The sequence below is a fragment of the Rhinolophus hipposideros genome, assembly GCF_964194185.1.
Source record: "Rhinolophus hipposideros genome assembly, chromosome: 9".
Taxonomy (NCBI): domain Eukaryota; kingdom Metazoa; phylum Chordata; class Mammalia; order Chiroptera; family Rhinolophidae; genus Rhinolophus; species Rhinolophus hipposideros.
Genome location: NC_138055.1, coordinates 85,315,507 through 85,343,027, shown reverse-complemented (window position 1 = coordinate 85,343,027; position 27,521 = coordinate 85,315,507). Strand labels below are relative to the sequence as shown.

General features: G+C 35.2%; 1 protein-coding gene across 6 annotated transcripts in view; it reads right to left on the bottom strand.

Annotated features, from left to right (window-relative positions):
* The window catches only part of MRPL42 (mitochondrial ribosomal protein L42), a 70,737-nt gene that overhangs the window by 31,686 nt on the left and 11,530 nt on the right, over nt 1–27,521 (bottom strand). For all 6 annotated transcript variants that reach the window (XR_013994094.1, XR_013994095.1, XM_081061170.1 and 3 more), the window contains exon 5: nt 23,069–23,232. Coding sequence is in view for 4 of the 6 variants with exons in the window: in XM_081061170.1 (XP_080917296.1) it covers nt 23,069–23,232 (164 nt within the window). In the remaining 2 variants the exon portion in view is untranslated. The remainder of the gene's footprint in view (nt 1–23,068; nt 23,233–27,521) is intronic.

Sequence of the window (27,521 nt, the reverse complement as noted above, 5' to 3'; positions counted from 1 at the left end):
TAATTGGAAAATGAGGTAAAGTGCTCTGGGTAGATAACTAGAATAAGGGAGGAAATGAACTAATGTTTTAATAGTAAATTATGATTTCAGTGGCACATGCAGTGAAATGCTAGAGCTGGTTCACACCAACCTGTGAGATCCAGTCACTAACTTTTCAGGAATTTTGCGAACCAGTTGTTAAACCACTGGTAACTTAAGTCAGCTATGCTGAGAGTATTTACAACACGGAAATTGGCAAACAATACCAATCAGAGCCAGTTGTTAAACCTTTACTAGTAGACCACTGGGCACACCTATTGTTGGAGGCAACTTTCATCAGAATGTGTACATAAATATACACATGAAAACATCCTTACTGCTTAAAGAAGACATTGGTTCTTCTACGATATGTGATCTTAAGGAAGCCAATTAATCTCACTGGATCTCAGTTTCCATATCTGTAAAATCAAAGTCTGTGCCCAAAAATCATCTTTAAGGTGTGTTTCAGCTCTACTATTCTATTTTCTATGATCCTAGTGATGAGAGCTGTACCTGGATGGCAACAATCGAAAAGACCAATGGGATCAATCCAGATTGTCACACTGACCGTGTTACTACCACAAATGATGGTCTAATTCAAGACAAATTAAAGTGGTGTAATAGTAATTCAATATGCTTTAGATTATGGAAGAGGAAGGACAGGTAAATTATGACTAGACAGACGGGAAAGAAGGGGAGGTTTGGGCAAGCTATTCTGTCAATCAGTATGGAGTTCTTATCTTTGAATACATAGTGGTTGGAACTCTATAGGTGCTTAATGAAATTTGCTGAAATGAGTAGATGCCTGGAGAAAACATTAGAAAGAAGATATAATCCTGCTGAATTGAAGACTCAGAAGAAATTAGAGGGATTCTACTTGTGATTTCAGATGTAATTGTGAGACTCAGCCTCAGTTTCACCACGTAAAAGCAGGCACTAATTTACAAGCAACACTACAAAAATTCAGGCAATCGTGATGGTGAAGCATTTTAGGCTTATAAATATGAGGTGATGTTAGTTAATAAATCAAAGTGAATGCCTTGGTGCAAAACTAGAAAGCACACTGCATGCTCTTCCTGAGCATTTCTTCCCAGTGCATTAAAAATATTCTTACTTTCTGAAGGTTAAACAGTACATTAGAAAATAGTAGAGGATAATTGGCTGAGCTATAATTGGGAAAATACTAGTGTGACATTAGAATATTTGCAATCATTTTGGTAAGCAAGTCATGTTGAACTTCTCAGAAAAAAAAATCTAAGAAATTATTCTCTTTGTCTATAAGCAATGGAGACATTTATTTATGCCTTCAGCAAATAAAATAGTTTGTTAATTCTTGTGTTTGTGCACTGATATTCAAGTTGGCTCGTTTCTGGAAATGAAAAAATACACATCTGAAACTGGAAAAATGTTCCCTGGGTAAGGGTTTGCTTAAAATGCTAGAGCCATCCAAAACAGGCACATCTTATTTTCTTCTTTTCTTAAAAAATGTTTGGAATCTAATTAAGGTTGCTTCCTAGAATATGTGAAAACCACACTTCCTATCTTGCATATCAGTATCATTCCAGTATAAATGTCATTATGTGCTTAGCTGCAGGCAAGTAAGAACTAGGGCAAGACGTGCCACAGTCTTTAATGAGCTGCTGAACTACAGACCCTATCCCCAGGAAAATACACAGACACACATTCTCAAAATTTGACACAATTTCAGGAGTTTCACAGATACCCCCCAATCCCAAATCTCATTCATGGGATCCTTAGGTTAAAATACTTTGCACTAGAGCAAGTTCTTTTATAAAATCACATTGAGATGCTTGTGGTACCATGAACGTACCAGGCCACATGAGGCACTGGGGACACAGTAGTACACATAACCAGTCAGGTCCTTGCAAGCCGTGGAGCTTACAGTCCAGTAGACGAAACCGACATTTATCAAATAATCACACACACAAAAATGTGTAATTACAAATTTTGATCAAGTGCTATGGAGGTGGAAGAATTACATCCCACCTCTTCAGACATCATGCAAACAAGAGAATGGAGTGAAATATTTAGTGTTGAGAGCAAAAAAACCTCACCAACCTAGAATTCTGTAGCCTGCAAATTCTGTATCATTTGCAGGAAAAATAAAGACTTTATCAAACGAAACTCGAGGGGATTTGTTGCCAGTAGACCTGCCTTGCCAGTATAAGTTCTTCAGAGAGAAGGAAAATTACATAGGTCAGAACTTGAATCTACATTTTTAAAAAAGGAAGAACAGTGGAGGAGTAAGTGAAGGTAAAATAAAAACTTCTATTTTTCTTATTCTTCAATAACCTAACATATAATATTGTTCAAAAAATAAACTATGTATTTGATTATATTTGTTTACGTATATATGCTTATATGCTTATGTATAAGAGAAGTTAAGGGCAGCAATGATACAAGGGATGGGTGAGAGGAATTGCGATTATTTTATTATTGTTAGGCACTCATACTACCCAGGAAGCAGCATAGTGTTTTTTGACAGTGGACTTGGCTTAGTTACAAATACATATTGCAAACTCTAAGACAGCCACTAGAAAGATTTTTTTAAAAAGTGTAACAGATATGCAAAGAAAGGAGAGACAATACAATCACATAAAATGATTAAGTAAAACCTCAAAGGGTTGAAAAAGAGTAGAAGACAAAAATAGGAACAAAGGACTAGGGCAAAAAATAGAAAACAGTAACAAATATGTAGATAGTATTCCAACTGTATTAATAATCACTTTGAACATCAATGGTCTAAATGCACCAATTAAAAGAAAGTGATTGCCAGGGAGGATCAAAAAAACAAGACCTAACAATATGTTGTCTGCAAAAAAATCCTACTTTAAATATAAAGACACATACAGATTAAAAATAAATAAGGATATACTATATTAGTACTCTTCAAAAGACAGCAGAATTAGCTATTGTAATTTCATACAGAATGGACTTCAGAACAAGTAAAGTTATCAGGAAAAAGGACATTAAATAACGATTAAAGGGTCAATTCTCCAAGAAGACATAACAATTCTTAACATGTATGAATCTAACATATACGCATCTAACAAAAAAACCTCAAAATATGTGAGGCAAAAACTGATAGAACTGCACAGAGAAATAGATGAATCCACTATTACAATTGGAGACTTTAACATGCCTCTATCAGAAATGGACAAATACACCAGACAGGAAATCAGTAAGGACATGGTTGAACTCAACCACACCATGAATCAATAAAATAAAATGGACATGTATAATCTACGTCATCCAACAACAACAGAATACATATTCCAAGCTCACATGAAACATTCATCAAGACAGACTAAAATCTGGGCCATAAAAAAACAACTTAACAAATTTAAAAGAACAGAAATCATATGGTGTCTCCTCTCAGGCCACAAATGGAATTAACAGAAATCAATAAAAACAACAACAACAAAAAAAAAGTTGGAAAATCCCAAAATACTTGAAGATTAAACAACACACTGCTGAGTAACACATGGATCAAAGAAGAAATATCAAGAAAAATTAAACAATATTTTGAACTACATAAAAAAATAACATAAAATTTGTGGGGTGTAGTGAAAACAGGCTTAAAAGAAATTTTATCATTGAATGCATATATTAGAAGAAAAGAAAGATCTAAAATCAATCATTGTAAGCTTCCACTTTAGAAAACTAGAAAAAGAGCAAATTAAATCCAAAGTAAGGAAAGGAAATAAGAATTAGAGCAGAAATCGATACAATTGAGAACAGGAAATCAATACGGAAAAAATCAACAAACCGAAAGCTGATTCATTGTAAAGATCAATAAAAATCAATGAACCAACAAACCGGGCTAACTAAGAAAAAAACCCGAGAAGACACAAATTGTTAATATCAGAATGAAAGAGGGAACATCACTACAAATCCCATTGACATTTAAAAGGGTAACAAAAGAATACACGAACTCTATATCCACAAATTTCATAACTTAGATGAAATGTATCAATTCTTTGAAAGACACAATCTGGCAAAACGCATACAAGAAGAAACAGACTACTTGAATAGGTCTATATCTATCAAAGAAATTGTATCAATAATTAATAACCTTCCAAAACATAGACTGCCAGGCCCAGGTGGGTTCACTGGTGAATTCTACCAAACATTTAAGGAATAAGTAATACTAATTCTCTACAATCTCTTTCAGAGGATAGAAGTAGAGGGAATACTTCCTAACTCATTCTATGAGGCCAGCATTACTTTAATCAAAACCAGACAGAGGCATTACAAGAAAAGGAGACTAAAGGCCAGTATCTAAAATGAACACAGATGCAAGAATCCTCAACAAAGTATTAGCAAATCAAATCCAAAGCGTATGAAAAGAATTACACACCATGACCAAGTGGGCTTTATTTCAGATACGTAAGGCTGGTTTAACATTTGAAAATTAATGTGATCCATCAGTATTGAAGAAGAACAAAGTCAGAGAGGACTGCCACTACTTGACTTCAAGACTCACTATAAAGCTACAGTCCTGGTGAAGGAACAGACAAAGCGATCAATGGAACAGAACAGAGAGCCCAGAAACAGACTCACATAAATATAGTCAACTCATCTTTGACAAAAGAGTAAAGGCAATACAACGGAGGAAAGAGAGCCTTTTAACCAAATGGTGCTGGAACTGGACAGCCACATGCAAAAAAAAAAAATGGATTTAGACACACAGATCTTAAACTTTTCACAAAAATTAATTCAAAATAGATCATAGATCTAAATATAAAATGCAAAAGTATAAAACTTTTAGACAATAACATAGGAGAAAATATAAATGATCTTGGGTTTAGTGATGACTTTTTAGATATAATACCAAATCATGATCCATGCAAGAAATAATACATCAGCTAGACTTCATTAAAATTTTCTGCTCTGTGAAAAAGACACTGTGAAGAGAATGAAAAGACAAGCCTCAGACTGGGAGAAAATATTTGCAACACATATCTGATAAAGCACTGATACCCAAAATATACAAAGAACTCTTAAAACTCAACAAGATAGCAACCTAATTTAAAAATGGGCCAAAGTCCTTAACAGACACCACACCAAGTATATACTCAGTAAATAAGCATACGAAAAGATGCTCCACATCGTAAGTCATCAGAGAAATGAAAATTAAAACAAGATACCACTACATATCAGAGTGGCCAAAATCCAAAACACTGACACCACCAAATGCTGAGGATGTGGAGAAACAGGAACTCTCATTCACTGCTGGTGGGAATCCAAAATGGTCCAGCCACTTTGCAAGGCAGTTTGACAGTTCCTTACAAAACTAAACATAGTCTCACCGTATGATCCGGCAATTATGCTCCTTAGTATTTCTTCAAAGGAGTTGAAAACTATGACCACACAAAACCCTGAACACGGATGTTTATAACTGCTTTATTCATAATTGCCAAATTTGGATGCAACCCAAGATGTCCTCAGTAGATGAATGGATAAACTGTGGTACATCCATACACAATGGAATATTCTTCAGCACTGAAATGAACTATCAAGTCATGAAAGGATGTAGAGGAACCTTAAATGCATATTAGTAAGTGAAAGAAGTAAATATGAAAGACTACATACTGTCTGATTTCAACATGTAACATTATGAAAAAGGCAAGACAATGGAGACAAGCGATCAATGGTTTTCAAGGGTTAGGGAGGAAAAGGAGGGTGAACAGGCCAAACACACAGAATTTTTAGGGCAGTGCAACTCCTGTGTATGATACTGTGATGGCAGATACATGCCATTCTACATTGTCCAAACCCATAGAATGTGCAACACCAAGAGTGAATCCTAATGTACACTATGGACTCCGAGTGCTGTGTTAATACATCACTTGTAACAAATGTATCACTCAGTGGGAAATGTTTACAATGGGGGAGGTTAGGCAGTGTGGAGACATGGGAAATCCCTTACACTCAATTTTGCTATGAACCTAAAACTGGTCTAAAAAATAGTCTTTTTAAAAAAGAAAAAGTATCCACCAGGTTGTTAATAACAGTATTATTTACAATGGGGAACAAACATAAACAATGATTATATTCAACAGTAGGGAATTAATTAAATTACGACAATCCAGGTGTATCCATTAAATAAAAGTATGTAATCATATGGCAAAAAAATCATAATATTAAATTTAAAAAAAACAACAAGTTACAAAGCAGCATGCACAATAAACACTATTTTTATTTTTTTAAGTATATTTATGCAGCAAAACAAAAGGAAAAAAGGTAAGCAAAAATGTTAGTGTTATCTTTGGGACAATTATGGGTAACTTTTGTTTATTTAGTGTCCAATTTTTAATAATGATGTATTATATTCATGGCTTAAGAAAACAATATCATTAGAAAAATAAAGTAGCTCGTTAGATACGAGTTCAGTAGATGCTATGGTCTTTAAGAGACTGTATTTTGCTATTGGCCTAGCAAAAAGTATAATGACTCCTCACAAGTCATAAGGGTTCAATACTTGAAAAACTACTAGATCGACAAAATAAATAATGGCCTCAGAATATTTCAACACTTAATTTCACTGCCATTTAATCTACTAGTCATTCTTACCCAAAGAACATCCAAATATGCTCTGCTGATACTTGGATGTTCTAGCACTACCTTTGGGTGTGGGATGTTCCAATCCAACCTATGTGAGAGTGCCCTCTGGTGGTTTCACCGACAACGTTCTTTATCAATTTGAGGTGTGTTAATCCACCTCCCCAATGGAAATACGAGAACAAGGACTGGGTAGTGTTTTTCATGAAACTATGTTTATTCCATTTGAAGGACCATCCCACCTTACATAATTTTTAAATTTCTGAAAAAACAAACAAATAAGTGGATCTTTCATAATGACTAAATAATGTTAGTGATGGTGGGTTATTACTACCCCTTAGGGTGGGAGAAGAGGGGAGCTGAGGGTGGTAATGGAATATGTACTTAATTAGCAAAATTAAAAATCAGTAACCCATGAGAACCAAAATTCTAGGAACTACAGTATTAATCTTTATTTCCAGTATAATAAAACCAAAGTTAATTCTCCAAGGCATTGACCTGTGAATGTGTGGTTTAGGCATCTTTTGGTTGAATAATCTGTTTAGTAGCCTTTTGTACTTGAAGAAAATCTGTCATTTAATTAATCATTTTTTATTCTCTCTACTTCTATAATGTGACATTGCTCAGTCTTTCTTTCCCTAAAAATTAATAATATATTAATGAAAAAAAGTTAACCCCTTAAAAACATTTCCTTTCAGTAACAGAGGGTGGCCATTATTTCCTTTCCTTTCCTGGTCACTATTCCTTACATTTCACTGAACACTTGAACCTTCAGCTACAGTTCTTTTATTAAAAGAACTAATTAAACAATAGACTTTAATGTGAAATCATTTTTCACATCAATTTTTTAAATATCACAAATATTTTAGAAATTTGAATAAAGCACCTTTCCACCCTCTTAAAAGATTCTTCGCCTCCTAAATAGAAATCACTGGGGCAGCAATGTTATTAAGGACCATATACAAGCCAGTAGTGACAACCCATATCAAGACAATCTGCTAACATTCTCAGAACACTAGTTTAGTGATACTCACATTTTGATGGCATGTGTTCCAAAGCTAGCTTAACTTTAAGATAGTTAAAATAAGTCTCAAAGCAAACTATATAACGTATAATATTCTTTATAGGAAAGTACATTCTGGGATGAAAGAAATCCCGCCTGTCATTGTGATGCACTGTGAAAAAGCTTTCAAGCCTGACAGTCTGGGTCCTGGCACCCCACTTACCAGGTAGGTAGGTCACTTAGCCTCACCTGTAAAATGAGCATGATGCTCTATCTGCAAAGGATTATTGTGAGAATTTAATAAAAATGCATGTAAAGGCCCTAGCTGATAGTAGTAACTGATTAAAATGTAATTGAATTATTTCCTAGAAGCCACAATAAAGGAAATATTAAAACATCTATTTTTTGGATGGACCGCTTGAGTTTCTTTTCAAAGGCAATTTAAAAATCTCCTTCAGAAGGAGAACCATGCACATTTTTATGAATCATATTTGCAGTACTAACAATACTTGGCTGATAATATAAAATACTGAATCATACTAGTCACATAAAAATAAACAGTAGACCAATATCTCAAAGGGAAAATAAAGTAGGTTTCTCTCAATAATGTCAAATCCAGAATTACTTACCATATATAAAGAAATACACACTCTAATAGATGAAACGACATTTTATTATTTTACTATATAACATATTAGTGAATAAACGTGACTACATTTTCTCAAATGGTAAATGAGACACAGGATAACATTTCTCTTTGATTACTGAAAACCTCAACATCATCTGTCTTTTGGAGGATTCAGTTTCTTACGACGTCTATGATACCTTGAAAAGAAGAAAATATTTAAGATAAGATTATTTTAATACAAGTTAACTGTCTTTAATAGAAATATTAAATTTCTATGATTAGTTTTCTGTTTATTAGTATTAAATTAAATCAAATCAAACTGTGTGTGTGTGTGTGTATGTATGTGTTTACAGTTAGATATATCTCAAGTTTCTTAATAAGCCACATTTCCCTATAATGAAAAGTATTTTCTATTAATGAAACACTTTAGAAAATCACCTTTCAGATCTTGAGGATAATTTCAATATGGTAACCTGGATGACTGATCTTTAATTAAAAACAAATGATTGTTTTTATAGTAAAGAAACAGCACATTGTGAACATGCTAAACACGTTTAAAGTTTTAGCTAAAAGGAGATGTTTTCCTCTAAATGGAGGGCTGGCGCTTAAGTGGCAAAAGCATGTTTTAATACACAATAGGATACAATTAGTAATATGTACATGGAAAAATGTGTAATGTCACAAAAAATAGAAGAAATGAAAATTAAAAGTGAGGAACCTTTTACTTGTTTTTGCAATTACAAATGTTTTTAAAGTCATAATGCCCAATCCAAGCAGGGGTGTGGTGAAATAAGCAGTATCAGACCTGACTGGCTAAAGTATTAATTGGTACAATACTTTTAAAAAGTAGTGTGGCAATATATATCCAAAAAACTTTTTTAAATAGTCATAACTTTTGATCTAGTAATTCCTCTTCTGGAACTCAATCCTAAAGCAATATAAAAGAATGGTTAAATTTTTCATTGGGGGAGGGAGAGATACAGTATGCAAATTTATATGTAGCATAATTATAACCATATAAAAATAGGCAAATTAACATACATGTGTATAGATACAAAGAGAGAAATGAAATGTATTGTTAGCAGTGATTATCTGAGTAATTTTACCATGGAGAATTTTTCTTTTTGCTTCACTGCATTTCCTTATTTTCTTTATAGATTTAAGAAAATTTCTATACAGAATACCGGTGTTTTGGTGATGAGTTCTCTTCAACGGCCAGATTTTGGCAAGTTGATCTGAGTTAAAAATGTCTGTATCATCAATGATAAGACAATGTAAACTATGCTCTTTAGTTGTTATGATTAATCTAAAGTATTTTTTGCTTGTTTTAAAGTTTCATACAGGCAAGTTTCCTATACATTATTTTTTCTGATGTTGATTTTTAAAAATTTGCAAAATACAGAAATTAGGTTGAAAAGAACTATATCTATATATAGTATCTATATATATACTAACATGGAACACTAACTGGTAGAATAATACATATATCATTTATGTAAATATTTCTACATGTACTTATAATGGCATAAAGAAAATTACGTTTTATTATGGGTTCCAGTTACATGTCAGATAATCAGATTTTATAAGATTTTAGTACTAGATATTACTTCCTAAACACCTGATGCTTTGAGAGAACACATGAAAGATATTCTTTCAAAGCAGCAGGGTTTTGGGAAGTAATATCCTTTCTGAAATTATTTATAAAATTTTTGAACATGTGTTTTTCTGAGAAGTGGATTCATACTCGTATGTTTCATCAAATTCTCAATGAAGTCTGTGGCCCTAAAAATGCTAAGAACTATCCTATAAAAATGTGACTTAGCTCACATTTAATTGCTCAATTATTTTCACTACTCAAGACTGACTGAATATACTCGAGACCCTGATAGCCCCAAAACTAACAAAATCAAGTTCTAAAATATGCTCAATAAATGTCAAATAGCATTTACAGATTTCTGGTCATGCATGAATATCAGTATTTGCTACAATCACTAACCAGAAGTAAGCACATTAATATTTAGGGTGTCCTTATAACTTAACATCCAGAGTAGAACCCTTTAAAGCAGGGGTGTCCAAACTGCGGCCCGTGGGCCAACTGCCGCCCGCAATCCATTTTTAATTGGCCCGCAGCAAATTCCAAAAATACATTTAGTTTACTTAAATAAACCAGGTGAGGCAATACGTACTTCACCTCGAGTGAGTGGCCCGGCTGTTTGTGTATTTTACTGCATATGGCCCTTGGTGAAAGCCGCTGAAAAAAGTTTGGACACCCCTACTTTAGAGGTTAAACCTGTCCAATTAATTAACAAAAAAGTTAAGTTGAGACTGTTCCTGGCAAACCAATACATATATTGTTATCCTTCTTAAATGACACAATGACTCAGTGATATGTAGAATATTTGTCCAGTTTTTAATCCAGAGTAGAACTTTAGCTCCTGGTTCACACTGTAGCTAGGTCTTCAAATCTGTTTCCTACTGATGGTAGTGGCTAATTTTTGTTGCCTCCATGGGAAAATACTCATTTGTACACTTATAGGATTGCTCTACATTTCAGAAATTTAGAATTACTTTCCAAATCCTTCTTACTTTCCATCTAGCCTTCTTTTCATCCTTCTTTCTTTCAACGTAACTTTACATTTAGTGGAGCTATGTTTGCTTCCTACTATTTTATTTAATAGGTATATTGAGCACACAATGGAGTATACAGAGGTTGTATTATAAAGTTGTACACATGAAACTTATATAATGCTATTAACCAATGTTACCCCGATAAATTTAATTTTAAAAAAAGAATCAGGACCATCCATTTATTCATTCATTTTATAATGTGAGTATCTATTATGTGCCAGGCACTATTTCTAGGTGCTAAGGATTCTGTAGTACACAAAACAAGACAAAACCCCCACTCTCATGAAGCTTACATTCCAGGTGCAGAAAACAGGAAAACAGTGTAAGCTTGTAGGCCAGGGAAGGCTTCACTGAGTAAAAACCTGACGCAAGTGAGAAAGCTAGCTAGCTTTGCTGGTGTCAGCTGGAAGAGCATTTCCATGCAGAGTGAACAGCAAGTATAAGGGCTCTGGGGTGGAAGGAAGGGAATGTTCAAGGGACAGCAAAGAGGCCATGTGTCTGGAAGACAGTGAAGAAAGAGAACGGCAGGAAATGAGGTGGACAGGTGAACGGGGCCTATCGCTTGTCTCTGAGTGAGATAGGAAGCAGGTGGAGAGTTTCAACAGAAAAATTATAAGAACAGAAGTTTTAACAGAGTTACTCTGGCTGTATGCTCAGAGCAGACTGCAGGGGGGGCAAAGGCAGAAGCAGGAGACCAGTTAGAAAGCACTTCAATAAGCCAGGCAAAGGATGGTGGCAGAGGGAATGGTGACAAATGGTCAAATCGGGATACCTTTTGGAGACCGAGCTAACAGGATTTGCTGACGAACAAGATGTTGAGTGTGAGACGGAGAAGAGTCAAGAGTGGCAGCAAGGTTTGTGGCCGACGCAGTGAGGAGAATGGAGCTGGCATAAGCACAGACAGGGAAGGCTGCAGGAGAAGCCGGTTTGTGGCAAGCCATCAGAACCTCACGCAGACACATTAAGTCAGGGATGGATGCTTATTAGACATGTCGAGTAGGCAGTTGGATATACAGGTCTGTAGGTCCGGGAGAGGTCCTCACCAGACAGACTCAGGAGCCACCAGCATGCGGATCAGCAACGAGACTGGGTAAGATCACTGTCTTAAAAAGAATGGGACAGAAAAGAGGAGTGACCCAAGGGATTAATCCTTGAAGCACTCCAAAATTTAGAGATAGGTGGAGATGAAAAGAGATCAGCAAGAGAAACCAAAAGAATCTATGAACTTTAGAAATGTAAGAAGAGTTTCACAAAGTTCTTAAGGTTGAATTAATGAGAAAAACAGATACCTCACATACAACCATCAGGAACTCTGCAATATTGCAAAGTGATATGTTCTGGAAAGAATTATACTGGAAGGAACGCTCCATCTTTTCTGTTTTCATGCCAACTGAGGAAGACTGAAGAAAGAACCTGTACACAGATGCTGGCAATTGAGAGGACTGACAAGTCCTGCTTCCGGGGGACCAGCAACACTGAAGGCCAGCAGGAGATACCTCAGGAGCAGCTGTGAAGAGCAAAGAAACTCAGAATCCTGACCTCCACATTTGGGCTACCAAACGCACATTGCTGTAGGGAATACAAAACAAACGGATTTGTGTAAGGGAGCTTTTCAAAGATATGTTCCAGTTCAGGCCCCATAACTTCGGGTAAATGTAGCAGCCTAGCTAATTTGTTTTCATCTCCTGTAGTATCATCAAACAAAAAGTAGCAGGAGCCTCAGGGTTATATTTGCTTTTCTTTTTTAAATCAATCTTTGCACAATTGCATATAAAAACAGTAATGCAGGCAAAACCAGAGGATGGGAACTAAAAGTTCAATTTAACCCCAAATCCAGCGTCATGGGCTTCTTCATTACCCATCTCCCACACTAAGAATTCAAAGAAAATCTAAAATTAAAGAAAAGTAGAAATTATAAAGTAAAATCATAGAGAGCTCATTTAAGCTCAACTACTATAAAAAAAAAAATTCAAACAATTCTAGCACTCAGTCTTGGTATAAAGCCCAAAGCTAAAACTCTGAATTGCCATCCTAAAGCAAACAGGATTACCAGAATGAGGAAGAAGCAAAATTCAATTCACAGATTTAGCAGTAACAACTTTAGATCTCCAGACTTCAGATAATCTAATCACCAAAGCTTATTGGTCATTAGACTATTTCAGTATCAATTCTGTACAGTCATACTACCTACCTTCCCAGTCCACCCACCTAGGGTGAGGCCAATAATTAGATGCAGGTATTTCAAGACTGAATGAGGTCGGGCAACACCTTGGCATCAGAAAGCCTTTGCTGACCTTGATTAAGAACCTGATAACGAGGAACACCTTTGTGACCCACCTAGCTAAAATGGAAATTACATCAACCCACGGAACTTGATCGCTGAACTCTGACAATAAAACTTCCAAGGACTATTGGGAAATTTACCAGTGCACCATCCCAAACACTACTGTAAATAAAGTACCACTTCAAAGAGAAACTGTACAACTTTCAAGAAGGTGTGAAGATAATTACTGTGTTTCTCCGAAAATAAGACCTAGCCGGACAATCAGCTCTAATGTGTCTTTTGGAGCAAAAATTAATATAAGACCCGGTATTATATTACATTATGTTAGATAAGACCTGGTGTTATATCAATTTTTGCTCCAAAAGACGCATTAGAGCTGATTGTCCGGCTAAGTGTTATTTTTGGGAAAACACGATAGGTAAGATAATATTTCATTAGACAGTAGTAACTTAGCACCCATACATTGTATTAAAGGCCCTATGGAAAATTACAAAATGGAAGATACATTCCTGATGAAGATAGAATAATCTAGAGCAGAAGACGTAACCAAAAATTTACCTACACATGACATTAACAAATATCTAATAAACAATAGTTATATATAGTTGTGCTAATAGGGGTAGTAGCTATTCAAAGTGACTATAATCAAATGAAATTTCATGAAGGAAGTGAGTTAGAGCAAATGGCAGAGGAAGAGTGAAAGTATTGAAAATCAAAGGAAAAAGCACTTAAGATGGCTTGATACTGAAAAGTTAGATTGGAAAGCAAAACCCGACTATACACTACTTATAAGAAACCCACTTTAAATATAAAGACACAGAGAGGATGACAGTAAGAGAATAGAAAAAGATATTTCATGTAAGTGCTAATTAACAGGAGGCTGGATAGGCTATGTGACCAGACAAATTAGATTTCAGAATAAGAAATATTAGCAGCAAAAAAAAAAATACTTCATAAAGATAAAGGTGCCAATTCATCAAGAGGATGTAATAATTGTATGTATACACTTATCAGGGCTTCAAAATATATGAAGACAAAGTAGATAAAATTGAGAGAAAAAAGAGAAAAATCCACAATTACAGTGGTGGATTTCAACATTCCTCTCATAATAATTGATTAAATAAACAGAAAAATTAGTAAGGATACAGACAACTTGAACAACACTAGCAGCCAACTTGCCCTAATTGAGATTTTTAGGACACCATTCCCAAGAATGGCAGAAAATATACTTTCTTTTCAAATGCACACAAAATATTCACCAAGACAGACCATAATCTGGACCAAAAATCAAATCCCAATCCATGTAAAAACTGAAATCATTCAAAGTATATTTTGTGATCACAACAGAATTAAACTAGAAATCAGTAACAGAAAGATTTCTGGAAATTTTCAAAATATTTTGAAATGAACACACTGCTAATAGGTCAAAGAAGAAATCACAAGGGAAATTAGAAAACATTTTGAACAGAATAAAATGAAATCAGAACATCAAAATTTGTGGGAAATTTTGCAGTGCTGAAATGGAAATTTACAGCATTAAATGCTTAAATTTAAAAAAGAAGACAGGTTTACAAATGAGCCTTAAAAAACTAGAAAACAACAACAAATTAAACCTAGAGCAAGCAAAAGGAAGAAAATTACAAAGAGCAAAAGCCAATGAAATAGAAAACAGAAAAACAATAGAATCAATGAGACCAAAAATTGATTCTCAAAAAGATCAGAATAACAATACCAGAAATGAATGAGGTGACATCACTGCAGATTACAGAAATATTAAAAGGATAAAAGGGAATATTATGAACAACTTTGTGCAAAGAAACAATTTAGATGAAATGGAAAAATTTCTTGAAAGATACAAACTTCCAAAGCTCTCTCAAGAAGAAACAGATACACTGAACAGCCCTATATGTCAACTACAGTAACTGAATTTGTAGTTAAAAACCTTCCCACAAAGAAAAGTCCAGACCCAAATGGTTTCACTGGTGAATTCTAACATTTAAGAAATAATACCCAGTCTACACATACTCTTCCAAAAATTAAAGAGGAGGGCATACTTCTAAGCCTATTCTATGATGCAAGCATTACTCTGATACCAAAACCACATACAGCCATTATAAAACTACAGACCGATATTTTTTACAGACCAAAATTTTTACAAAGATGTAAAAATTCTACTTAAAATGTTAGCAAATTGAATTCAACAATCCATAAAAAGAACAACATATCACATTTAGCTTAGAAATAAAAGGTTGGTTTAATACTTAAAATCATTCAATGTAGTTTATCATAATAAGGACTAAAAAAGAAAACCCGTATGATCATCTTAAGAATGAAAGAAAAAGCATCTAACAAAATTCAACATCCATTCATGATAAAAACTCTCCACACCAGAAACAGAAGGGACTTCCTGGACCTGGTGAAGGGTGTGTACACATAATGCACAACACACTTAATGCTGAAAGACTCAGTGCGTTCCCTCACTAAAACTGGGAAGAGACAATGACGTCTGCTCTCAACACTTCCATTCAACATTAAGTACAACTTAAGGTCCTAAGCAGTGCAATAAGGCAAGAAAAGGAAATAAAAAACATACATATTGTAAAAGAAGAAGTAAAACTGTCTTTATTCAATGATACCATGATCATCTATGTAGAAAATGCTAAGGAATATATAAACACGGTACTAGAACTAGTCTTAAGATCACAGGATACAAGATCACAGGAAGTTGTTGTATTTCTACATACAAACAACAAACCATTGGAAATTGAAATTAGAAACCCAATACCATTTATAACAGCATAAAATTGTGAAACGTTTGAGATAAATTCAACAAAAAATGTACAATATTCATGAACTGCAAACTATAAAACACTGTTTAGTGAAATTTGAAGACCTAAATACATGGAGAAATATACCCTTTTCATGAATGGAAAGATTCAATATTGATAAGACATTAACTTTTCTAAAACTGATCTCTAGACTGAATGCAATCTCCTTCAAAATCCCAGCTGTCTTTTTGTAGAAATTGATAAGGTGTTTCTAAAGTTTCTGTAGAAATGCAGAACTAAGATTGCTGAGACAATTTTAAAACAAAGAAGTTAGAGGACTTTACCTGATTTTGGGATTTACTTAAAAATATAGTAGCCAATACAGTGTGGTATTGCAAAAACAGACACATATATTAACAGAACAAAATAGAGAGTATACGACCCATATATATGATCAACTGATTTTCACCAAAGTGCTAGGACAATTCAATGGGGAAAGATAATATATTCAATTGAAGGTGTTGGAACAACTAGATATGCATGTGCAAAAAAAAAAAAATACACCTCAATCTATGCCTCATACTATATATAAAAATTAACTCTAAATGGATTATAGACCCAAATATTAGAGCTAAAATTATAAAAATTCTAGCAGAAAACATAGGAAAAAGCCTAGTGACTTTGGGTTAAAAGATTTTTAAAATAGGACACAAAAAAACTGAACTAAAAGGAAAATTTGTACATTGGACTTCATCAAAATTAAAAAATCTTTTTGATCATCAAAAGTAATTTAAGGAAAAGATAAGCTACAGACAGGGAGAAAATATCTGCAAAACATATCTATCTCATAGAGGACTTTGATCCACAAGTTTTATACCTTAATAAGACAACCAATTTACCTCTTTAAAAAAATAGGCAAAAGATTTGTACAGCCTTCACCAAAAAAACCAGAAAGTCTCAAACATACAAATGGCCAATAAGCATATGAAAAGATGTTCAACATCTTTAGTCATTGACAGAAAATAAATTATAACTGACCACTGTGCTGTACACCTGAAGCTGAAGTAATGTTGAATGTCAAATATAATCAAAGACAGAGGGTGCCAAAAAAATGTATACACATTTTAAGAAAGGAAAAACTATATTAAAATTGTAATACTCAATATATATCGATAACAAAAGATGAATACAAGTCATATTTGACTTCTGCAATTACAAGAGGTACTCAAAGTGGTTACCATCAGCGTAATTTTAATACAGCTTTTTCCTTTCTTAAAATGTGTATACATTTTTTCAGCACCCTCTGTGTGTGTATGTGTGTTTGTGTGTGTGTGTGTGTGTGTGTGCATGCGCGTGCAAGATGTAAAGTACAGCATAGGGAATATAGTCAATGGTACTGTATCAACTATATATTATATAATGTCAGAGGGGTAGTAGACTTGGGTTAATCACTTTGTGAGGAGTGTAAATGTCTAATCATTTTGTCATTTTGTACACCTGAAACTAATACAAGAAAATTAAATTAAATTTTAAAAACCCACAATGAAATACCACTTACCCAACAAAATGGCTAAAATTAAAAAACTGATACTATCAAGAGCTGGAGAAGATGGAGAGCCACTGGAACTCTCACACATTGCTGGTGGGAATGCAAAATGGTCAATCACTTTGACAGTTTCTTATGAATTTAAACAAATCCTTATCATAAACTGAGTAATCCTACTCCTAGGATACCCAAGAAAAACAAAAACATGTCAATACAAGACTTGTACCCAAACATTCATGCAGCTTTATTCATAACAGCCAAAAATTGTAAAGAACCCCAAATGGCCATCAATTAGTGAATAAACAAATTATCATCTATCCACACCAGGGTATACAACTGAGAAATAAAAAGGAACAACTACTGGTAAACACAACAACATGGATGAATCTCATTAGCTTTATACTAAGTGAAATAAGCCAGACACAAAAGCTAACATACTGTATAATTCTATTTACATGAAATTTTAGAAAGGGTAAAACATGACATTCTAGAAATTCATAAAATTCTAAAAAGTGATAGGAAATAAATCAGTGGTTGCCAGGGGTGGGAGTTAAAGGAAGGGAATTGACTGCAAAAGGGCATGAGAACACTTTTTGGAGTGATAAAATAGTCTATATTATGACTGGGGTATTAGTCACATAACTGTATACACTTGTCCGAACTCATCGAATTGCATACTTAAAACTAATGAATTTTTCTGTATGTCAGTTATACCTCACAAGAGCCTATTTAAAAAAAGATTCTTCAAAGAGAGTGAGTTAAGAGGAAAACTATGAGTAGGAGACAATATTAGTAAGTATCATTACCATATTATTACTGATCATATACCATGTGCCAGGTGCTTAACCTATATGATTATATTTATCTCAAAACCACCATACAAAGTAGGCATTACTATTTCTGTTTTCTTTAATAGATACAAGATTGAATAACTAGCTAGTAAACAGCAGAGACAAGACGATTTGAGTCAGTCCAGGCCTCTGCAACACAAAGTTGTACTCTCACAAGAGTTTTACTTCACGGAGTTCAAAAAGCACCAAATTGATATGTGTGTATAGACATGAACTATGAGTATACTACAAGGTCGGGAGAGTTTAACAGTGTTTGTCTATAGGAAGAAGGGTACGAGTAGGCATTGAGATGTCCATAGTATACTTTAAATATTTCTGCATTGATTAAAAATACCTTTTTAAAACAAGCCTTTTTACCTTTTAATAAAAACTTATTTTTAAAAATATATTTTATCCCCAATTATTCCATTCATAATGGGTCCATTCCTTTGACTGTTATAACTTCAAAATGGTGAAATATTTAGTAAAACAACCTTCTAAATGCTGCCTGCTGTTTAGAAGTGGTCTCTGACATCTAGAAATCAACACCTGAAAATGGCTTACATTAACCCAAAATATATATGTAGATGCCAAATAAATACTTGTTGAATGATCAGTAATCACACATTGCCTTATTTAAGATTCTGAAACATGACATATCACAAGGGCAACACCTACAGGTTAATATTTTCTTTATATAAATAAGCTAGTACCTGGAGTTTTTCTGCTGAGCTCTTTATTTGGATAGATACTGGGACAATTAATTGCATTTATTAAAGTCTGCTTACAATTGAAAATGCCTGGTAATTTTGATGGGACAAAACATACCAGGGAATTAATTAGCAATCAAAGGCTAATTAGCAGTAATAAGGTCAAATAAATAAGATGGGGTACCAGACATAAAAATCTGAAGATAACAGGCTTGGTTTTATGGCTCCCTATTGGTCATCTTACCTTCAGCCTTTTTTTTTTTTTAAATTAGTTTCAGGTGTACAAAACGATATAATAGTTAAACATTTATATCCCTCACAAAGTCATAACCTCCCTCCCCCAATCTACTACCCCTCTGACATCATGTATAGCTGTTATAGTTCCACTGACTCTATATACTTCACATCCTGTGACTATATATGTATATATTAAATTATAGTTCACATTCATTCTTATTCAGCTTCAGCTTCAGGTGTACAGTGCAGTGGTCAGGTACCTACACCGTCTCCCTAATAAGTAGTCTCCCTAATAAGACAAGTGTCCATCGGATACCCTACAAAACCTTTGCAACATTATTGACTGTATTCCCCAAACTGTCTTTCGTATCCCTGTTTGCCTTCAGTCTTGCCACCAAGTTACACACCTTTAGAGGGTTTTCAAAACTTCAGTTATCATTGATGATGACAAAAGATTGCAGCAATACGGAACATGCAGGAAGGAAACAGATACTGAAAGCCACTATAAAAGAATTTCAAGGCAGGGCTTAAATGAAAATATCTAAGTAATGGCACAGTAATAAAAAATAAACATGAGAGATGTTATAAATCATGGAAAGAAATCTTAGAATACAGTAATGATTTAAATTTGGGGCTATGAAAGGGCTTGCAAATTTGTTTTCCCATGCCCTAACTTATAATTACAAAAATAGGAGGAAAGCCAGAAGCAATCATAATAAAGTGGGTTAGGAAAGAAAAATCAAGGAAGGGGCTATAAAATAGAAGCAGGAATTGGGAAACCATGGCAGCCAAAAAAAATCTCAAATTTTTTTTTCTTGGGAAATTGATATAGAAATATCGCTTTTATTACAGAAAGACTAGGGAGGGACTTTTTTAAGACAGGAAAAGAAGAGCTGTGTTTTGTTATAATGAGTTTTAAACTTTGAACATATATCTAGTTTGAAATATTCTAAGAACAATGATACTGGCAATAAGACCCAGGAAATAAAAAAATGCGTAACAAAGCAGGTTGCATGTCATCTACATAACAAATGTAAATAAAACTGTCAGAATGAATTTCAGCAAGACATGGAGAAACTAAAAAAGTAAACTGAGCTCCACATCCCTGGGTGGGGAGGAAATTACCCAAGAGCAGGAATATCTTGGATGGCTAAGGAGCAACATGCACATGCATTAGGCCCTTTTGGCTCCCTCACCTCCTGCAATAAACCAATAACAAGAGTTACTTTAAAAAAACAAAACAAAAAAACCTGCTGCTTTAGCTTCCATTAAGTTCACGAACTTTGTTGCTAACCTTTTTTGATATCAGAGGGATTATTCGTTATAAATTTGGACCAACTGGACAGGTAACCAAGTTTACTATTTGGAAGTGCTAAAAAGGCGGCATGAAAAAGTTAGACAACCTGAACCTTTCACCAACAATCCATGGCTCTTGCATCACGACAATGCACCAGCTCACACAGGACTGTCTGGGAGGGAGTTTTTAGCCAGTAAACAAATAACTGTATTGGAACACCCTCCCTACTCACCTGACCTGGCCCCCAATGACTTCTTTCTTTCCCAGAAGATAAAGGAAATATTGGAAGGAAGACATTTTGATGACATTCAGGACATCAAGGGTAATACAACGACAGCTCTGATGGCCATTCCAGAAAAAGAGTTCCAAAATTGCTTTGAAGGGTGGACTAGGCGCTGGCAGCGGTGCATAGTTTCTCAAGGGGAGTAAGTCGAAGATGACCATAATGATATTCAGCAATGACGTATGTATCACTTTTTCCAGGATGAGTTAGCAAACTTAATTGTCAGACCTTGTACATATCCCCCTGCTTTCAGAATTCCTTCCCACCAGAGGTTCCACAGACCCTTCAGACTCCATGTAACCACCAGGGGCTTCATCGCCCTAACTCCCAAACCTGTTTCCCTACTTGTACGAATGGCAACACCATCCACCCAAACACCTCTGTCAGAAACTTGAGATGTCTCCTATCCCTTCCTTCCCTTTCCCCCCCACCCATATCCAGCCGGGTCACCTGCTGCTGTGCAAGTCCTTAAAGATAGTCTTCTTTTATTTTCCCCCTTTCTAGTCCCTTTGCTGGTTCTTCCACTTAGGTCTTCAACATTTTTGGCTGGACTATTATCATAGTTTCTTAATAGGTCTCTCTGACTCCGATCTTTCCATATGTCACCTTATCAGAAATACAAAGCCTACTTAATGACTTTCAAATGCATAAAAGTTGGGCATTTCAGGTTGCTTCTTAAAATTTGGCAACGCAAATAAAATATAAATTCCTCTGCACAACATAAAAGCTTTCATAAGACACTTTCCTACTTTCCCTGCTCACATTCTGGATCCTTTCCAAGCTGAACTACTTGCAAATTCCCCAGTATGTTCTAACACATGCTGTTCTCTCTGCTTGTGGAGCCTTTTCCCCATCCTCCCAGCGTAAGTAATGACCATCCTTAAGGTTCAATCACTCGATTTTTATTCCACTATCTTTTCTCTTTGACTATAAACAACTTCAAAATAAGGATTGTGTTTCTGATCACCCAGCACTTAGTAAAGCAGTTCGTTGAATGTATATTCATTAATTCCACAGTGTGGCCTGCCATAAATGGGCCAGTCCAGTGCTAGTTATTAGGTGACACAAGTAAATATGAATAAAGGGTGCTCAAACAAACATAAAACAATGAAAAAAGCCACCTCATAGTTTTGGTGGGAGGAAGAGAAGAAGGGAGGGAGGAAGGAAGAAAAAAAGGAAGGAAGGAAAGTAGGTCAACAGAAGAAAACTAGGGGCTGGCCCGGTGGCTCAGGCGGTTAGAGCTCCGTTCTCCTAATTCCGAAGGCTGCCGGTTCGATTCCCACATGAGCCAGTGGGCTCTCAATCACAAGGTTGCCAGTTCGATTCCTCAAGTCCCGCAAGGGATAGTGGGCTCAGCCCCCTGCAACTAAGATTGAACACAGCACCGTGAGCTGAGCTGCCTCCTGGATGGCTCAGTTGGTTGGAGCGTGTCCTCTCAAACACAAGGTTGCTGGTTCGACTCCCGCAAGGGATGGTGGGCTGTGCCCCCTGCCACTAGCAACGGCAACTGGACCTGGAGCTGAACTGTGCCCTCCACAAATAAGACTGAAAGGACAACAACTTGAAGCTGAATGGCACCCTCCACAACTAAGATTGAAGGGACAACAACTTGACTTGGAAAAATGTCCTGGAAGTACACACTGTTCTCCAATAAAGTTCTGTTCCCCTTCCCCAATAAAATCTTAAAAACAAAAAACAAAACTACAATATAGTAAGTGATCTGGTGGGAATGGAAACTGGTGCAACCACTATGGAAAACAGTATGGAGGTGCCTCAAAAAACTAAAAATGGAACTACAATATGATCCAACAATTCCACTTCTGGGTACTTAGCTGAAGAAAATGAAAACACTAACTCAAAAAGATATACATTCACTGCAGCACTATTTTTAATAGTCTAACTGTCCACCAATGGATGGATGGATTAAAAAATGTGATAGATATAGATATAGCGTGATATATATATATGATATATAAGTGATTTTATATATAGGTGTGTATATATATATATATATCATATATATATATACATATATCATATATATATGATATATATACATATATATATATATCATCATGTTGTGTGCCTGAAACTAATATAATGTTATTGTCAATTATATTGCAATTAAAATATACAGTAGGTGATCATACAGGGTGTTCATTTCCACATACAGAAGTTTGTTAATGCAAGGAAAATCACACATTCCTTCAATGTGTAAGGTGGGAACTGAGGAAAAGAAAACAGAACTTACTCTCCACGAGGATACCAACGGTGCTTAGTGGTGAAGAACATCTTGCTAAGTTGTTCTATCATGGGTCCTTGCTCCAAGTGTTCACCTTTTTCTTCCAGTCTGGTTTTCAGCACTTGATCCTGTGTTTCTTCATGATTATGCACAGGATCGGGCCGAGGGATAGGCTACAAAATAATCAGTAATGAAGAGCATGGAAATGTAGGGCTGTTAGTCAGCATTTGAGTTTACAATAAAACAAATACCATTCTCAAGAATTCCTTGTAACAACACATCAAGGTGGATAGATAAGTTACCAGAACAGAATTTCACTTAGTTGAATTATTCACTAAAGAATCAGAAATATTTCTCTTTTCACATCAAGTTTTGAGTTTCTTTTCCAAAAACAAAGACCTTATTTAAAGTTGTTTCCCCCTCAATTACAAAGACATTACTTTAGCATCTATTTCTCAAAACTATTAATTATACCTATTATTACTTTTTAACTTAAAAGCTTAGTCTCTACCTTGTATATCATTAAAGTGAGATACAATGAAAAATCTTTCACTGAAAATGACATTTCTTATATCCAATGCAAGCAGGAAAAATTTCAATGTGTTCATTTTAGATGACTGTATTGCAAAAAATGATGCTTTATGGTAACTTGAGTATACGCATGTTATAGCATATACTTATATTTATTTAGCTTATGTACATAAAACAGTAAGAGCTCTTTACAAGGCAATAGATAAGTGCATGAAGGTGGCACAAGTACATCAGAAATGTAAAGTAACAAAGATACAGTGAGAAGTAGAATGGGAGCCAAATCAAAGTCTTGTCACAGAATGCACAATGCATTCATTCTACAAGGGATAACAAACATGAGTAAAGGAATGCAGATGAGGACACATGATGAAGAGGTATCTTAAAAAACGGATATCAAGAAACCAGACTATGAAAAGCCTTCAAAGTTAAACTTAAAAGTAACAGCTTGACACAAGTAGAATGAGAGGGAATAAGGAGAAAGTATAATGAAGAAGTTAAGAAGTTAGGCTTTGGCCTCTGATTCTATCACTTAGTAGCTCTGTGACCTCGGGCAAGTTATTAAAGCACTTAATTTCCCTTTCTGTAAAATCAAAGAAGTAATATCTACCTAATAAGAGTTTGATAAGGATTAAGTGAAATAATAATATTAATATATAGAATGCTTAGCTGTGTCTCACTCTCTAGGAGTTCAATAATGGTACGTAGCTATTAACGTTTCTTTTATGTCCTAGAGGATATAAAAAAAGTGATATAAGCTTATTTTAAAGAAAAAGTGCTCCTTAGACATTGAAATATTATAAAACAATATTAACATATCTTATATGTAAAGTCATTTCTTTTAGCTTTAAAAAGTTTATGTAAAGTAAAATATTAATAACTGTCTTTGCAAGTTACTATCAGACCCTGAGGAGTAACAGCAAATATGGGATTAGAGCTATATTTTCTCTTTTAGGTTATTATACTTGTTGCTAAAGATAAAATGTTTTAAATATTATCAAAAAGTAAAGTTATTTTCAAATGTTGATAAATGTTCATGGTCTCTGGTCCTATTCCCAAGCAGGCTCAATTCTAATATACCACAAATTCTCTCTGTTTTATATGATTAAAATATGCCCCTCCGTCCCGCACATAGATAAAAGACAAAAGGCATTGGAATTAATGGATTCTTTGAAGGCTATAACCAAGAGCCTCTGGCAGATTCAGTATTGATTTTTAGGTAGTATTTGATCTTCTTGATCAATTTCAAAGAAAGGATACTTGAATGTTTCAGTAAATAGGAAAAACTAAAATAAAACTGAGTATCAACTTTATAAAAACATTCATCCTGAATTTCCCATTTTTCTTAAGAATTTTAAAAATTTGACATTCAAAATTTTCCATTAAATCAACTACCAAAAAGAATTGCCTATTACTTACATTTTACTTTATTTTTCCAAGTCATTAGTTTTTTGCTTCTGGTATGTCTTTATTTTCCTGAATTAGAAATCTTAAACTTGGAAAACATTTTTTGAATACTGTTTCCCCAAAAATAAGACCTAGCCGGACAATCATCTCTAATGCATCTTTTGGAGCAAAAATTAATATAAAACCCAGTCTTATGTTAGATAAGACCCAGTCTTATATTAATTTTTGCTCCAAAAGACGCATTAGAGCTGATTGTCCGGCTAGGTCTTATTTTTGGGGAAACACAGTCTTAGACTAGACAGGCCCCAGGAAGGATGCCAGCCCTGGACCTCCCTGACCGACTCCCTCTTTCCTTTGTTCTTCTTATGTACCTATAAAACCTTCTGCCCATTCTAGAAACTGAGAGGTAGCCTTTTGACACTAGTCCACTACCCTCCCAGAATGCAGGCATTCTGAATAAACCTGCTTTTCTTTCCACCAAACTTGTCTCTCAATTTTTAACTTTTTCTAGCAGCAGGCCTCCGGACCTTAGCGCGGTATCAAAATCATTTTCACTTCCTTAAAACCAGTCTTAGTTGGCATTTCTACACATGACCAGGATCTCTGTATGCAACATGCTTTCCAGGACCTAGAGTATCAAAGGACCTACTAGAGTTGTAGCCCTACTTCTAGGAGAAAAGAGGAAAATCATAAATTTTAAGTCATATCTGAGAATATTTATTTAATGTTATATATTATCATTATGAGATTTGTAAATCTGGATTCAAAAAGAATATACTTTAACAGTAATATGTTTTTAAAAATGTTTCTTACTGTGCAGCCCAATCTATAATTTATTGAGAAACCAAAAAAAAAAATCTGTGTCCCCCCATGTGAATGTTTGTTAGCCCTAAAACAGAAAAAACCCTTAAGCCTGTACAGGGAGAAACAAAGTTATTCATTTAATCAATAAATATGGATTGTGCATCTAACAAGCAAAAGGTATTACTCCAGGTGCTGAGGACATAGCAAGGAACAAAACAGACAAAGCTTACCTTTTAGTGGTGGGAGACAGACAGAAAAACAGTGTGCCAGAAATGAAACACGCTATTGAGACAAGTAAAGCAAAGAAAAATTGGGAGCCCAGGGGCGAGGATACCAATTTATAAGCAGTGGTCTAGGAAGGCCTTACTAGGTAATGAACAGGAAAGATCTAAAGGAAAGGAAATTAAGTACGGGGATTTCTGGGGGGGAAGCATTTCAGGCAGAAGAAGCAAAATATACAAAGGCCCTGCAGCAGGAACTGGCCTAACATACTTTACGAACAGCAGGAAGGCCAGTGTGGTAGCAGTGGGGTAATTCTGTGAGCGTGACCGGAGGTGACCATCCAGACCAGAGAGCAGAATACTGCTGATGTGGGAGGGGAGACAACTGCTACAACAAAGGGAGTGCAACAGAAAGAGGAAGTAAGGAACTGGTATGTATGCAAAGGAATGGTTACAATGATGGAATCTGTGCTGGGTAAGAAGTGAGAATGTGTGAGATACATGAGGGACTGTGAAAAAGTATTCAATTAGTATAGGTCTCAATGAGGAGATGAATAATTCTTGGGGCTGAAAGACTAGGGGCAGTTGGTAGTAAGCTCGTGGCATTATTGAAATCAAGATTGGGAAGATGACAGTATCTCTAGGATACAACCACTGGAGTGGGGACCGAGGTAGGGAGAAAAGAGCAAGAAGTGAGAGGCCAGGGTATTAGGTCATCTACATGGATACTGAAATAATAAAGAATTAGGACAGAAACAGTGTGGAGAGTGTGACAGTTTATCTAAAATCTTCAAGGAAGAGTGCAAGGATGGAGGGAGGGAGAGAAGTAAACTGTAGTCTGGTAGATGACAGCAACAAAAAAATGGTAGTAAATGGTACAGTTTATTGATATAAACTACAAAGCTAGAAATTGTTTGGGAGAAGGAAAAAAGGTCTGGATATGACCATGAGGAGCTACAGAGACACCTACCCTACCTACTGCTAGGCCCAGGAATAAAAGTACATAGGAGAGAAAACAGCAACTCCCTCAAAGATTCCCAGTGACGCACTGGCCCCAGGGTACAGCCAGCTTGGTCTCAGGCCTGAAGGTGAAGGCAACATTTTGGAAGAAGTTAAGTTTCTGCAGGATTCTGCTGTTGACAGTAAGTTCTACAAGTGCAGTGGAGACGTTTTCAGAGTTGGGAACGATAGTGGAGGGTCAGATTCAGGGATGCAAAGAACCGTATGTGCATGAGAGTCTGGATGCTGAGAAATGACCTCTCAGTCTTGGGCTTCTTGGCATAACTACTAAGATAGGATAAAGCATGAAACTAGAAATATACCACAAAATAAGAGTGGAAGAAGTTACAAAATTGTGTGAGCGGGAAGGTTTATAGGCCAAAAGTGACTGACTTAGGCCTATTTTCTACACATTACAAAGAAATGAAACAAAAGAGGTACTGGATTATTGCCTATGATATGTGGCTAGATTGCAAAGCAGGCAGACCAGATGGTGAGGTTAA